A 15,804-nucleotide genomic window follows, 5' to 3' on the forward strand; every position below is an offset into this window, starting at 1 on the left:
TTTTGTCCTGCATAAACAGTTTAGCACTAGGTTACTTGGAGAGCTGTATGCATGTATGTGAGAGCTTTTAGATCTCCTATTTAATTAATTATGGTGGACAGGGCCAGCAGACAGCTGTGGCTGAAGCATCCCTGTCAGGGATGCAATGGGCTAAGAGAGTAAGCATTTTTGTGGAAGAAAGATGAGGCTTTTGGCTGGCGTGTTCTCAGCTATTTTCCTTTCTGAAGAGCACAAGCTGGTGGAACCATGATGAGAGACATCTGCACTGAGCTTCCTGATACCTCCCACTATTTCTGTACTATCTGGGCTTCAATGTCATTTTTACACTATGCAGATGATGGAAAACTAAACATGGATTCATCCTGTTAGACTGTACCATGTAGGAAATCACCTGTTTTGGAAAAAAACATGGGTGATGGCATAAATTGTTTGGTCACCCACAGAACAAGTTGTTGATTTTCATCCTGTGTTTGACCCTCGTCGCTCAAAATTAAAGGATGAGTAGAGGCCACCTTCTTCCACTTCACTAAGAACAATGGAAATAAAAAACAATGTTGTGTTTTGTCCCTGCTTATAGCAGGGGGGGTGGAACTAGATGATCTTAAAAGTCCCATCCAACCAAAACCATTCTATGGTTCTGTATTGGTCTAAATGCCACTGGCCTGTGTAACAGATTAGACATTGACCTGAAATGGGAAGAACTGCCTCTCAGCAGCTGCAGAGGGAACTACCACTACAATTCTGCTCTGAACTTCAGCAAATTTCTGTTCCTTGTGCTCTCCCAGTCCAACAGGTGCAAACAGGCAATTTCTTTTTTCTTAGAATTTAATAATCTATTCTAATAACTTAAAAGTTTCAGCTTTAATAGATATCATCACTGTAAATGTATTTGACTGCAAGTATTTAAATTACTTTTAAACGTTGACCCGTCCACCTCCCATGGTTTCTCTAAAAATCTCATGCTGTTGAGGGGATGTCCAGTTTCCCTGGAGGGTTTTCACAAACCTGTCCTCTGGTTTCCTAGTCCCTTTAGACCAGGTTAGGCTTTCATACCATTCTTAGGCTCTAATGTGTTTTCTCACCTGTCTGCCTTAGGCTGGCTCTACCATTTAACTATAAAATTAAATACATGTATTTAATGGTGAGATATAGAAGCTCACTGACAGTTTCTTTTATTTGGGGTTCTGGTGTGCTGGTCTTTTTTTTTTTTTTCCTCCTCAGTTCAAACTAGCTCAATAATTGGATTTAACTACAGAGTTCTCCAATACTTCAAGCAGTGTTTCTGTTTTGTGTTTAGGAAGACAAGATACTGCTTCTCTCACATCACTGATCCCCTTCCCTGATACTTGCTAACTGCAGAGGAAAATTATTCTCATGTTAGACTTCTGTCTGACCAAATTCTAGTGTTGACACGGAATTAATGTCCCAGCACACTCCATACTTTTTGAACAGTATTTTGGCAGGCTTGAGAACACATGGAAATGCAGACATTTGTTTTTTAGGTTTAGTAAAACATTCAGGGTTGGTTATTTATCAAAACCTACAATAAAAGACTGCTCTAACCACACCTTTTTGGTCTGCAGATTATTTTTCCCATATGTAAGTCAAAGATATTAGCATCTATTTAACAGAAGAGAACTTGCAACAAAGACACCACGCCTTTCTGGTCTGAATATTATTCGTTCCTTATGTACTTGAGTATATTAACATCTTTAACATACAGCTCCAGACCAAAGCCCAGACACGAAAGGAAGGCCAAAGTTTTGTTTTTAAACTGGCTAGACTTATGCAATAAGTATTGCATTGGCTGGACCCCATTTCCTTTGCCCAATATAGTTTTGTACAAAAACTGAGACATTTGAGTATGGAGCCAGCTGTATCATTCCTGTACGGTGCCAAAACAGAAACAGATTCCAGGAAAACTGCCTCTTCAGACTGCTCCAACCTGGGTGTTTAAAGCCACATGACAGAAAAGCAACGGCTCTGGTCCTTTTTTCTCACATTTTTGAGACGGTTGCAATCAAAGATCTGATACGTTCTCCTTCTCATGAAACTCAAGTGATGTGGAAAAAGTTACTTCGATGAAAGTTATTAAACTGTAAAAACCGTAAGACCTGATTTAGGTTCTCAAAGAGGTATTGTAAAGGAGAAGCATTAAAAACGCAAATCAGGAGGGAAAATCTAAATATTCATAGAATGTTTTGAGTTTGAAGAGATCCTTAAAAGTCATCTGGTTCCCTTGCAGTGAACAGGGACACCTACATCCCCATCAGGTTGCTCAGAGCCCCATCCAGCCTGACCTCAGATATCTCCAAGACAGGGCTTCCAACACCTCTCTGTTCCAGTGCCTCACCACCCTTATTGTAAAAATCTTCTTCCTTGTGTCCAATCTAAATCTTTCCTCTTTTAGCTTGAAACCATTTCCCCTTGTATTATTTTAGAGAAACCTAATCAACACCGTGAGCGTGAATGTTAATTACATTTCAAGGATTCTGATTAAAGCTCCAGGAGTGCTTTTTAAGAATCTGCTGGTTTTCACTTTGTAAATCATTCTAGTCATTTAATTTTCCTTACTCAATACTAAGGGCTTTTGTGTGAAAGCAGAATGCTTTTTTAATTAGGGATCAACCTATTTTTGTGTTCATTACTGCCCACTTGAAGTTATAAAACACCAACAAGGCATTGGGTGAGGACTGCATCAGGACTGTTAAAACAACAAAGATCAAGTGTTGGTTTCTCATAAGTGCATCCTTCTTAATGGAGAAGAAGAAGGGAAAGCAGACTGTGAGTAAACCTTGCTTCCAGTCTGAAGCCATCCAGAGGGGTGGTGGGTGCCCCATTCCTGAAGCAGGTTCTGAGCACTGTGATTATGTTCTAGGTGTTCCTGTTCATTGTAGGGGAGTTGGACTAGATGACCTTTAAGGGTCCCTTCCAAATCAAACGATTCCATAATTCTGTGTTTTGCCCTAGATTGCATTGGTCTTGTCTTAGCATTGTGTAGCACATGCATTGGTCCTTCTCTTTAAACCCATTCCATCTCTGCAGGCATGAAAACAACCTTAATGACTGTATGACATTTGGCTTAGCTACCCGTTACTCCTGAGACTGAGGCCAGGTATGTTTTACAGGCTGTTGGCTGAAACACTGCACAAACTAAGGCAGGAAGAGATGCTATTTTGTTCAGCACACGAGTACTTGTTGGGGGCTGTGAGGAAAAAAAGGCCTCGTGTGTTGCACATGGGAGAGATGACACATGGAAAAGGGCAGTTCTCACTTGCCTATGGGCTGCTACCAAAATAAAGAGCTTTGGTCAGCATACATCAGCATAATTACACCAGCAAAGCCTCTGAGCAGAGACCTGGTCCCAGGCCATGTAGCAAAGGTATGTCTGCTCAGCAACTGAGATGCGCTCTCCTTCAATGTTTATTTCTCCTCTATTTTCTTACCCACCAGTGGTAGGTTTATCTGTCCAAGATTAACCTCCAGGAAAACTGGGATCTCCAGATGAGGTCTGGAGCTCAGGAGTGCTCACTGTAGCTATATGGGCTCAGAGGGAGATGTGGAAGACCAGGATGATGAGGGACACAATGGAGAAATGCAAATAAGCAGTCAAATCCTTCAAACAGTTTCTTTGCTTTTTGCAGTCTGTGTTATGACTACAAAGCCTAGCAATAAGTTCTAACTGTAACAGAGAGTTTAATTGAAGATGAGAATAGCCAAATAAAAGCAGACTTAAAAAACCATAGAGAGAACAAGAGTGACTTGAAACTCAGTCAAAATACATTTAATTTCTGATGATACAATACAATATTTTTCATTCTTGAAGAGTGCAATTTCTAGGGCTTGGTAATATTCAAATGAATATGTTTAATGTAGCTGTAGTCACCAGATGAAAGTTTCTAAAATTAAGTGAAAACCATCAGGTCTTGTTTTTTCCATTCCCACGCTGGACTGGTGTTTGTGCAGCCTCAAAATTGCACATGGCTGCCCTTCAAGGTGCAAGCAGAAAAGTGTTTGCCTACATACATGCTTGCACAAGAAGCTCCAGCTGATTTTAGATAGGATTTCCTTCATAAAAAGTAGTCCTGTCCTTTTCCCCACCCCAGAGATGTTGTCACACGCTTCCTCGTGCCGACACTGGCACGAGAATAATACAGCTTGTGCAGTCATCTGGATCAGCTCATCCAAAACATTTTGTTTCCTTTTTGGTAAGGCAAAGTTTTTCAGCCAGGTCATTTTTGCTGGCCAATGATGGGATCACTGCTTCTAGGGACAGTAGGGTCAGGTCAGCTTAGGTGGCTCATGGAAATGAGCTTTAAGATAGGATGACATTTCTATACACAGCACCTACTTCAGCTGACTAATCACATTGCAATCCTCAGTGCATGAAAGGGACAGACTTAATGAAGAAGCATAAGAGATACCCAGTGAAAGTCCTCTGCATCATTCTCCAGGGTGGTCTGTCTTTCTCTATCAGCTCTAAAGGCTGAAGCTAGATATGAACCACCTCCCTAATAAGAGATGCCTGTTAGAGAATGGAAAGCAGAGTACAAGTCTTACAGCAGTAAGACCACACATTTGTTTTAAGTAGTCTCTATACCAAATAAAATACAGATTTTTGTATTTAAGAAAAAGAATCTTCACTTTTACAGCATGATTTACATCTTGCGTTGCTAGTTTGGTTAGCAGAGTTTGTTTTTTCCTTTTTTTCAGGTTGGATATCAGGACAAATTTCTTCTCAGAAAGAATGGTGAGACTTTGGAACACACTGCCCCAGGGAGGTGGTGGAATCACTGTCCCTGGAGGTGTTCATGGAATGTGGAGAAGTGGCACTGGGGGATATGGTTAGTGGGCATGGTGGTGATGCGTTGGTCTTGATGATCTTAGAAGTCTCTTCCAACCTTAATGATTCTATGTTCTGCTGACACACATTAGAAAGTAATCATAATCATCATGACACCCTGTCTTCTCTTCACCTGTGTGTTAAAAGCACCCTCCAGCTAAAGCTCAGAAGCCTAAGTGGCTCAGAATGTACATGTAAAGCCAGGGAAAGAGAAGAATATGTTGATTTTCTTTTCTCTCCAGGAAGCAGGACCTTCACATCCCTATTCCTGATTTTGTTCATGTGTACCCACCATTGGTTTACTTACCAGGGTGAAGTCCCAGTGTGGTCCTGGAGTGAGAAACGTGAAAGAGCTGCCTCGTCTCAGTGGACACCTGTGAGCACAAAAAAAGGATTAAGGTAAATAAGTTATGGTTTGCTGCATTAATAAACTACATCTGTTTTCCACAGCTTTGATGGTATCACAGGCCCTCAGCTCCAAGCCCCAGAAGTCTCAAAGACAATGACATAGAACAGTCTTTGGGAAGGAGAGACCAAAGGGATTGTGAGTATTCCCTGTGATAATTGCAGGAGTTAGATTAAAAATCCTGATTTACTCCAAGAAATGACTCTGTGCAGCAGAGGCAGGCAAAGTCCTTCCACTGAGCCCTCTTTGACCACAAATCTGGCAATTGTTTTAAATCCGACCAAGAGGAAGGATAATAATAATAATAATAATAACAATAATAATAATAAATATATTCTGACCTCATTTTCCACGGTTAATGAAGCCGAAATGAAAGGAAGCACCAAACTGCACCTTTGACAATGCAGCCTTGTAGTTTCCCATAAAGTTACAACCAGGAATTGAGTCGTGGTCTTTCATTAAGTCATTCTCAATCCAAGAAAGTTAAACCACCAGAAAGTAATACATACAATGGTCCGTTTGTATAATCCATGCTCTTTGAACAATGGTAAACGAATTGCCTTATGCAAGTCATTTATTGTACTAGCATGGAGTTAAGCAAACAAGTTACATTCCAACTTTCACTGTCTGGTGGACTTAAGGTATGTTTCCAGTAACTATTTTTTAAAGCTTATTCTGGCTGTAGCATGGAGAAACCCTTTTTGTCTGTCACTGAGTTTCTGCATGCAGAACTTTAGTCCCAAATGGACCACACACTTTTTTTCAAAGACGGCCAGCTGCCTTACTGAATGGGGAGAACTTTTCCCCCTTGCTGTCAGAAATTCAGACAGAAAAAGCATCTCCCTGCCAGCTGCACCTTTCTTCTTCATGCTGATATCCCACAGGACTTTCAAAAACCTGGAAAGAATACAGGAATGCAAATCCTTCTGACTTTCAGGGGACTTACGCACCAGCATTGTTCAGGCATTGCTGAAAATTCATCACCCAGAGCATGAGTAGCATTTAACGTCAACAGCTCTCCATATCAGAAGAGAAAAAGCACTTGTCTGTAAAAGGTTTATGAGGATGCAGTGTTCCGGATTGGTATTTGGAAAATATAAGTCAACCACCCAGAAAATTCTTCAGCACTTTGATGAGCAGCAAGATAAATGTATTGTGAGCTGCACCATATTGGAAGAAAGATGTGAAGGAAAACAGGATGCCTTCAGTGATGAGACAAACATTTTATGCAGATGGTATACACTACAGAGGTGAGTTTATATTAGCAGATTCCTCCCAAAAATGATCCTTTGCTTAGCATCCTTCTATTAATGCAAGTGACTTGATGACTATTTTACTTGCTGAGACAACATCCAACCAACTGCTAAATGCCTAAGCTCGTTTTGCACTCCTGACTCCAGGAAGAGCAGCAGATTTGGTTTCTTGAAATGATTGTAGAATCATAGAATGACTTGGGTTGGAAGGGACTTTAGAGATCATAGAATCACAGGATGGCTTGTCTTGGAAGAGACCTTAAAGGCCATACAGCTCCAATCTCCTGCTGTGGGCTGGTTGCCACCCACCAGATCAGGCTGCCCACGACTCCGTCCAGCCTCACCTTGGGTTGGAAGGGACCTTAAAGATTATAGAATCATAGAATAGTTGGGTTGGAAAGGACCTCAAAAGCTACCCAGCCCCTACCCCTGCCATGGGGTGGTTGCCCCCCACCTGATCAGGGTGCCCAGGGCCCCATGCAACTTGGCCTTGAGCACCTTCAGGGATGGGGCATCCACAACTTCTGTGAGCAATCTAAATGATGCAAGGTACCAAAACTGGTACCTGGTACCAAAAAGATGGAGCCACTTTGTGCAAGAAGGGCTTCTTCACTCCTCATCTGCAATGAAGAAATAGGTCTGCCAGACAAAAGAGCATGGAGTAGGAACAACACTTTCCTGCAGGTTCTGGGGAGGCTGATATCCCCTCAGGACTAGTTTAGGGAACATTGCAGTTGTGCCAATGGTTTATGCACAGCAGCCACAATGTGAAAATGCAAAGCAAGCAGCATCAGTGGAAAATCACAAAGCTGGAACATTTAAAGTGGTTAGAATACTAAATATGCCATATGTGTTATATATACATGTGTATTTAGATATTTAAGTATATAGGTATCTATAATGCCTAAAAAATATAAAATATGTAAGTATAAAAAACAAGGTTTTTCAAAATATCATGTGCACGTATTACAATTTACATGAAGCCAGAGGAAATTATTCCTTGGACCATACCACTTTCAGGTACTTTATGATCAGCCAAAAGCTTTTTGTCTCTCATACCTCTCCAGAAAGGAAGGTGGCATTTCCAAGGGCTGCATACCAGTACATTGGATGGGGAAGAAATTTCTAGAAGGGAACATTCTTTGGGATTTAAAAGAGTACATACTGCTCAAGAAAAAGAATCTGGGAACAAGCAGTGGATTTCTTTGAAATTTAAAATAATTTTTTTTGCTCATGAGAAAGCAAAATCCTCCCTGTTTAATCACAACCTGCTTGGCTGCCAAGAATAAAACTTGATTAAACTCTCCTTGAATACAGATAGAAAAGTAAAGAGATGAATAGTCTGCAAACTGTGCCCTGTGCAGCTATAAAGAGCCATTAGAATGGACCGAGCCTCAGGCTCTGATGAAGGCATGAGCTTTCATGCTGGGGAACATGAGTATGATTTTATTTCATGGCTCTTGATCTCAGACAACAGAGGTGGCCAAGTGGTGAGCTGGAAGCCACATGAGGCTTGTAAGCTGTTCAGAGCAGCTCCCAGTCATCCCAGTATGGATGTGGGTTGCTGTCCCAGATGTGTTGTCTGGGGTTCCTTGCACTGGGAGAGAGGTGGGATGGCAGGCACAGAGCTGCCATGGAGAACCAGATGCAGCTTGGCCCACTTGTATGAGTGCACTCAGTTCCAAATGGGGATTTTATGAGGTTTAATCAAGTAAGTTTGGCAATAGCAGCTTTTCAAAAAGCTCAAATTTAAAGGTATTCTACACAATCATCACATCCTTAACTCTCATAGGTTTAAAGAAATTGTGTAAATTTCCATTTACACATCTCCTTCCAATTATGTAGCTGTTATAACAGGATTTCAATCCAAAGCAGTGTTTAATTTTGTCCTGTGCATTATAAGACAGTGTGCCTCACAGGACTGCCTATGCAGTATTTCATTTTCCCCTCTGCTCAAGCTGCAGCGTGGATCATTTAGCTGATTGTGTGAGGTGCCTCCCATGTTGGCCCTTGCAAAAAAGCCTTTCCCAATGTCTGTTGGGAATCCACCCAGAAAACAACCCACAGAGACCATCATACAGGTATTAACCTCTCTGCTGCTATTGCCCAATATCAAGAGCACACAGCCACTGTTCTTTCATGAGAAGGAGAAATGATCGTGTATGAGAGGCACTAACTTGCAAACCTTCTCAGCATTTTGAAATGAGTCACAGAGGCGAGGATAAGAGTAGGACCAAGGTTCAAAAGTCTGCTGACAGCTTGGTTTCCAACAGTTGTCCAACAGAAATGGGGAGAAATGTCTTCACCTCCCAGTCCATCATCTAAACTTTCTTCGTTGCTCAATCACCACAAAAGGCAGGCAATACAGAAGCATCCACCCCAATGAGAAAGTTCCCTTCAATTCTCCAAGTGCCCAACACGTATCTTCTGCAGTACTGGAGCAAGTTGCAGATGGGCTTCTTTTACCCTGTCTCCAGTGGTCCTCTAAGAGGACTCAAACAAGAGGATAAGAGGCGGAGTGGAAGTCAGAAACTGCTCCTTCCCATGTGCCGACACCTACAGTGGCGCTGGAATATCCTAATTTCTGACAGGTCTTGGTACCACAGACATTTCTCAACTATCTTTTATTAAAAGGAATAAGCCTTTTGTTGTGTAAAGAGTTCTTACTGAACCTCTTTCCTTTTCAAGTCTTTGGTAAAGCACAGGGAGCTGCCATCTGCCAGGAACTGTTGGGATTGGACCCTGAGGGCAAGAGACCTTGGTGCTAAGTGGAAAAAATAACTTCAGGAGAAGTGGCTTCCATTAGCTCAAACTTCATCACACCTATTGCCTGTATGCATTCTCCTTGCTAACCAAGTCACAACAAAGTATCATTTATGCAGAGATCGTGGGGACGACTGCCTGCAGAATTTTATCCTCCAGCTTTGCCTGTAGCTTTACTGCTTAAGCCTGCAAAGCTCTCCAAAAACACAGAGCCAAATTTAGTCATCTGCATGATTACCACGTGTATTATGTGCAAATGGATGACTCACGATTGCAGTGCTCAGCTGGGCATCCTTCGCAAGGTCCCTCAAGAATGGGAAGACAGCACTGGTGAAAGCAAGGTCAGTGATGATGGCAAGAGCAATCCTGGAAGTTTTACCTAACACATCTCAGCACGCAGCAGGAGAAGAAGCAGAGCAGTGTGATGGAGCGCTGCACTGGAGGTCATTGCTCAAAACATTGCGTGATTAATGGAAAGAAGTGCAGAGTGGCTTTGATGTAATGTTTTAGTTCCTGAAGAAAGCAGAATAAAGCATTGTGTCGGTGCCAACAGTTGGATGTAGTTAATTGCTGTGTTTACAGCAAAATGTTGCAACAGGCCTGTTGTAGAAAGAACCATAGAAATTACTGCTGTGTCACCCAAACGAAGACTAAATTTGGGTTCCGTCACTTCCTGAGTTTCTTGAAAAAGATTCTTCTTGATAGACCGTGTCTGCCATCATTTTCTTGTTTATGGCAGGATGAGCAGATACGCAAGGAAAGAGGGCCCAGCCTCTTTCTTATCTTGTCAGGGCTCAAGACAAGCAGAAAGAGTTAATTATAGTTGGCTAATACATTTCAAAGTGATGAAGAACTTTGGAGTTACGAAGAAGATTGCGTGAACAGACAAAAATAATTTTCTAGATGTAAAACGTTGCGGCAACACGTTGGCAAAGAAAACTTCTCCCAACCGAGGGCAGGGGAGGGGCAATAGTGTTGAGACTGTACAGAGAGAACAAATAATTCTGTTTTGGTACCCTCTGTTTGCTTTGAGAAATGAATGTTCCAGGCTGCTTACCAGCAAGTGATGACACTGCCATCTTGCCAAGAGAAAATCTTTTCACTGCTTGCTAAAATCAAAGTTGCCATGCTGGTGGTCCATAAAGAGGTTAGTTATGAAACATTCTTAACCTGAAAAGAACATGTGTATATTTATAATATTCTCAAGCTGGTCTGCAAACAGTTAGAAAACCAGGTACTTAAATGGAGGGAAGCTGGGGAAATCCTGAGCACAAAACTTGTTTGGCAACATAGCAGGGAAGGCAATGAGGCCCCAATAATCTTAATAGAGGAAGTTTGGGTGATTTAGTAGATAACATATTGATAAAAGCCACCGGGCAGGCTCAATTGTTTCACATGAAGCCAGGTTAAGGAAACAGTCATTGTTCAACGCCCTCCTTGAATAAACATCACGATCCTCTCACTAGTGTAGGTTGGGATGGATGCAATTGTGGTAGGGAGCTAAAGTTGTCCTCAGAATTTAATTTCAAGGTTGACAACACCATTCAGAGCTTGATAAATTTCGAAGCTGAGAAGGACGAGGTAAAGAGCAGTGATACAAACACCTCGTCTTAAATCAGTTTATCGGCAAGAAAATGTTTCTGTCAAACAGTTTACACTGTGTGGCTTCTTAAACATCTTCTGCTTGCCTTAACCAGATATAGGTCTTCTTGTTTTGACTTTTGCTTAAGTTTTTGAGGAAAAAGGGAAAAAAAAAAATTCATAAATTAGATTGTGGTGCAAACAGAAATCCAGAAGACATCCACAAAAGGCGTGCTAGAATGGATTCCCATTATTCAGCCTACAGGGCAAAGCACAGCAGAACCACACTCATCAGGTTAAGGCAACTTCCCATTAATGGTTTTTGAAACATTTTTCTCCCTTTTTACTGTAAATCCGCACAGCCCAGTCAGCATCATTTGACAATCTGCACTCTTTTTTTTCTTTTTTTTTGGCTTATTTTTGATGACTTATCCAGGAAACTGCAGAAATGCTTTGATCTGGCAGTTCTCTTCACTTTCTGAAGTTCCAAAATACATTCTTCAGACTGGGCAGCAGTTGTGTGTTTCCTTCCCCTCTGACTTCCAAACCATTTTTTTGGGGGAGGGAATGTTTTCAGTGCGAGCTGTTCTTAAATATAAACCACTTGTGCCAGCTAAGGACTGAGATGGTGAATATTACAGCAACATGTTGCCCAAACAAGCAACATCATTTTGAATGGGTGAGCCCCATTTTGAACGACAAGCACGGAAAGCTCCACAAAGAACCTTTTGAATTTTAATTTAAAGCTTTTCTGTAGGAAAAAGAAAAAAAAAAAAAAAAAAAAAAGAAGAAACAGCCTCTGGATCTCTAACTTAATGTCGTTAATATTTCCACTCCCAACAATATCCAGAGGCCTTGGCCAGTGTGAGAGGCCTCCCAAGTGCTGTGCAAACAACTGCTGACTAAGGGCACTTACAGTAGAGTTTGTCACGGTTCCTTATCTTGAAAAGCTCCAGGGTGAAAGCCTTAATTGGAGAAAAACCTATTGACAGACATTTTAAATATCTAAGAGCAAGACAGAAGGACTCAGTGCTTCAATGGCTGAGAAGAAAATGGTGTGATGAACTCCGTGAGGAGTTCAAGTTTGCAGACTGCTTCTCTGTCATTAATGCTGCCTCATTAATGCTCTCACTGCACACAAAAGGAAGTGGGATACTTATAGCCGTAATTATATGGAGAGCAAAAGAATGACGGGTTGCTCTCTGGAAATGTGGTTTAGAAAGCTGCAATAACTTTCTGGCAGCAGCAGCATCACACTTTGCAACACGGGTGCAATTAGGAATTCTAGCAGGCTCAGCTTTCAAACAGCCAAGCCATGAAAACGTGGGGCAGCGGAGTTAAACAGCGATCAAAACCACTTCAACCCGTCCACCACTTGGACAGGAGCAAACAGTGCTACTGCTGAGCTGAGAACTTCTTGTACTTTTGCAGAAGCTCTGGAATAGCTATTATTTTCTTCTTTTCTACTGGAACAAGCCCTGCTTCGAAAGGAAGCGCCTTCAGACACTCTGGGCAGGTTTACACTGTACAAAGAACATTTAATTTTAAGTAGTTTTATGAAGTTCAGTGCAGACTGAAGGGGAAGGTTTCTTTTCCATTTTAGAAGCGTTTGCTCCTCATGGTTAGGAGTGGATTATGGTGGCTATTTGTCTGAAGAAGCAATCTGCAGCAGCACCAAACATGAGCAGATAAGCACCGAGGAGATTAAACACGCGCTGATATCCTTCAATAATCACACGTCTGACCTCTCCAGAGCTGCACACTAACAATCTCTTCACAGCCAACACAGCAACATCTAGTTCCATCTGAGGACTGAAATGATATCTTTGCACCACAGACTTCCCTTATGAGCCAAGCATCTTCCTTCCAGTTTGCCTTCAGACTTCCCTCCCTGGCTGCGTATCTGCTCCAAGTTAAAGTCAGCAAACACTGAGCTCCTAGCAGTGTGGCTGAGGCTGGCAGCCAGATTTCTCTGCAAAAGAACAAGAAGGATATTTCAACAGCACATGGTCAGATCTCCTCTCTCCAGCAGCCTCACCCCAACTGCTCAGATTACTCCAGCTCGGCACACAGTGGCATTTTCAAAGGCGTCTGGTCTGATGACACACTGCAGCACAACGTCATGAAATGAAACAGAAAACAATAGTCTTTTGTGATGATTATTTGTAAGAGCACCGTTGCTGCGATTGAGTTAACAAGGTGACTGAACAAACATTTGCACTGGCCAAAGTGAGAGGTAGCAAACATAAGCTTGGAGAGGAAAACCTTTGGTGCTTTGCGAGCTGGCATGCTGAGGCAACTCTCTGTGTCTGCAAAGTCAATCTTCAGCAGTTGTGGCCTAAGGTCACCTCTACAAGTGCACACCAATGTGCTGAGAAGGTGATGGGAACACCTTGAGAGAACTGACACTACCGAGGAAACAAAGCCTACATGCCTCTATTGTTCTTGCAGGGCACAGGAGGGAGATGGTATCTCTACAGACATCGATGTTAACACCTTCATGGCTCCCAAATATGGCCATTCTCTCACCCTGCATTTGCCCTCGCTTCCAACCATGCTTCACTTTGGAAGATCAGCAAGAGTGGGCTCTCCTCTGCAAAGTCCCATGGCAGAGCTGGCTCTGAAAGCAGGTATTCTTGTTTGCAAGCATGTAACAGAAGACTGTGGCAACTATCCATTATTAGAAAGAGAAAACTGTATTCCTCTTCATCAGACCAAATGAAAGCTACCGACAGAACAAATGTCTCCTGATACGCTGAGTGTAGTCATCCTGTCCATTTCACAGAGCTATTTGTACTCTCATTTCCAGAGATATGATGTAAATGCTGAAGCAGAAGGGGAAGGAGGACTTTAGGGAGAAGCAGTGCAGCTGCTGACAAAATATTTTGCTTGTCAGCAGCCATGCAATCGCTCTCACTGCTGTGGGGTCATCTCTGGCAGAAGAGTGCAGTGCATCCTCAGCCCCTGAGCCACTGGGTTTCGTGCACCAGGCCCTTGTCAATCAGCTCTGTCAGTCCTGCATGGCTTCTCAGATGAATGATGGGCTGGAAGATAATCCTAACAATTAAAAAGCAGGAACAGAAATACAAGAGCACTGACCTCGCATGCCGAACCTCGGCTCCCCTTTTCCTGCTCTGCACGTGGCTCATCTGTCAGCCCCCCGACAGGCAGGCAGTTGTCCAGGCTCCCCTGTCAGTCCTGCAGGGAGGCTGACACCTCTGGCCAGGCATTTGAAGCTGCTTTGGCCATGCCCTGGAGGCGCCTCTCTTTCTGCGTGACTATAAAGGAACCTTGGGTGAGGCTCAGATTTAAGCGATCAGTTTTTGGGGGGTCCAAAGTTAAGTGAAATGAAAGGGAAAAGCATCTAGCAGGAGCTCAAATGCAATTGTCATTCAGTTATATAAAAGAATATCTACATTTTTTTTTTACTCAGTCATGTCCTAGATGTGCAGGCTTTGAGAAATCTTTAGTCAGGCTTTATCCTAAATAATTCCCATCCCCTCCAGCAGTTTTGGTCCCAGATTCAGTAGTGAGCTGTGTTCCAGAGAAACTGCCACTACTACAGAATGAAAACAGGCTTCTCAGTAGAGCAGTGTTAAACTTTGCATCACCAGGTAACAAAGAACAAAAACCACCATCAATAAAAGTTTGGCTGCCTGGACTGCATTCAAAGAGGAAAGGGAAAGGAAGCAAATGTTGTAAACAATACACAGTCTTACAGGAAAGCATCGTCTCATAGAGACTAGATATGAAAATACAGTGTTTTGTGTACAATGGTGAAGGCCACCATCTCAGAGTGCTTTATGAACCACTTACCCTTTCTGCTTAACTTCACCTGATGCTCAATTCCCACAAAACCACACTCTCAATTCTCCAAACGAACATTAGGCTTTTTCAGCATTTCCAGGCAGGGAGCAAAAGGTTCCAAGTTCAGCAGAAATGAGTTGTACTTTAAACTGTTTCCATTGAATGCCACCCCCAGAGCCCCTTCCCCTCTGGTACCTATTTTGAATGCTCCCAGGGGAGAGCAGTGAGGACGGAGGAATTCCAAGTGCCCAGAAGCCATGGGAGCGAGCTCTGTGTCCCACAGCCATGCCAGCCGAGGAAAGCTGCATCCCTTCAAATCCAGATGGCTATTTTGAGTTCTTGTGGGAACCAAGCTTGATGCAATAAATATTACAAATCATCACGAGAGAACGCTCGGGAAAACATACATTTCAGTGCTAACAGGCAGGAACTTTTCTCTTTTTTAAAAATTCTAAATGGCTCTGTGTTTTTTCTCCTTTAAGCAAGCAGTTGCTGCAACCCTTACTGTGAAAGCAGTTATGCCAGTTGTAGGGCTGGAAAAACAACACAGTGTGACAAGTTACCAACAACCAATGCATTCACCATACATTCCCCATGTGTCCTTGCAACCTCCAGAAATACAAGGTAATCTGAATGACAAGGTAGGCTTGTGCTCAGTGAGACAATTATCTGCTTAAGCTGCACATGGGCATATAAAAAAGCTATGAAAGAACACTGCAATGCAGTTGCTTGCTTGTTTCTATTCCACAGGACTACATTGCAGCTCAGGACTCTTGTAAGTGGAGGTGGGGGATTGATGGCAGCAGTGGAATTGCTATGTGTGTTTGAACGGAGCCATCCTGCCCTCTGCTACAGAGACTCATCAGCACCAGAATAACGCGTTTGTAATGATTTATGGTTCACAACAAAAGCAGAGTCACAGGATGACTTTGGCTTGAGCTCATCAAACCTCAGGGGCAGTTCTGCAGAAGCTGTACAGCACAGGGGCAGGGCACATCCCTTTTCCTGCCTATTTCAGTGGAAAAGAGCCCTTTCCAGCCACGGGAACACCTCACACAAACAACTGACCTGAGGAAATTCTTACTAAAAGCTGGTCAGAAATGCAGGGTCCACATAGGGGAAGGTGAAACTATCTGAAAGGAAGTTGTAGC

The 15,804-nt window shown here is 42.6% G+C and overlaps 1 protein-coding gene across 4 annotated transcripts in view; it reads right to left on the reverse strand.

The window, feature by feature from the left end:
• NET1 (neuroepithelial cell transforming 1) overlaps nt 1-15,804 on the reverse strand; it is a 52,658-nt gene that overhangs the window by 20,192 nt on the left and 16,662 nt on the right. For 2 of the 4 annotated variants that reach the window (XM_010709748.4, XM_085211010.1), the window contains exon 2: nt 5,151-5,217. In XM_010709748.4, the coding sequence (XP_010708050.1) occupies nt 5,151-5,217 (67 nt within the window). Of the gene's footprint in view, nt 1-5,150; nt 5,218-5,590; nt 5,611-13,945; nt 14,011-15,804 lie in introns of those variants that run through there. The other 2 variants (XM_085210945.1, XM_085211079.1) reach the window with 2 other exon arrangements.

The sequence above is a fragment of the Meleagris gallopavo genome, chromosome 1, assembly GCF_905368555.1.
Source record: "Meleagris gallopavo chromosome 1, MGAL_WU_HG_1.1, whole genome shotgun sequence".
In the NCBI taxonomy this organism is placed as follows: Eukaryota; Metazoa; Chordata; class Aves; order Galliformes; family Phasianidae; genus Meleagris; species Meleagris gallopavo.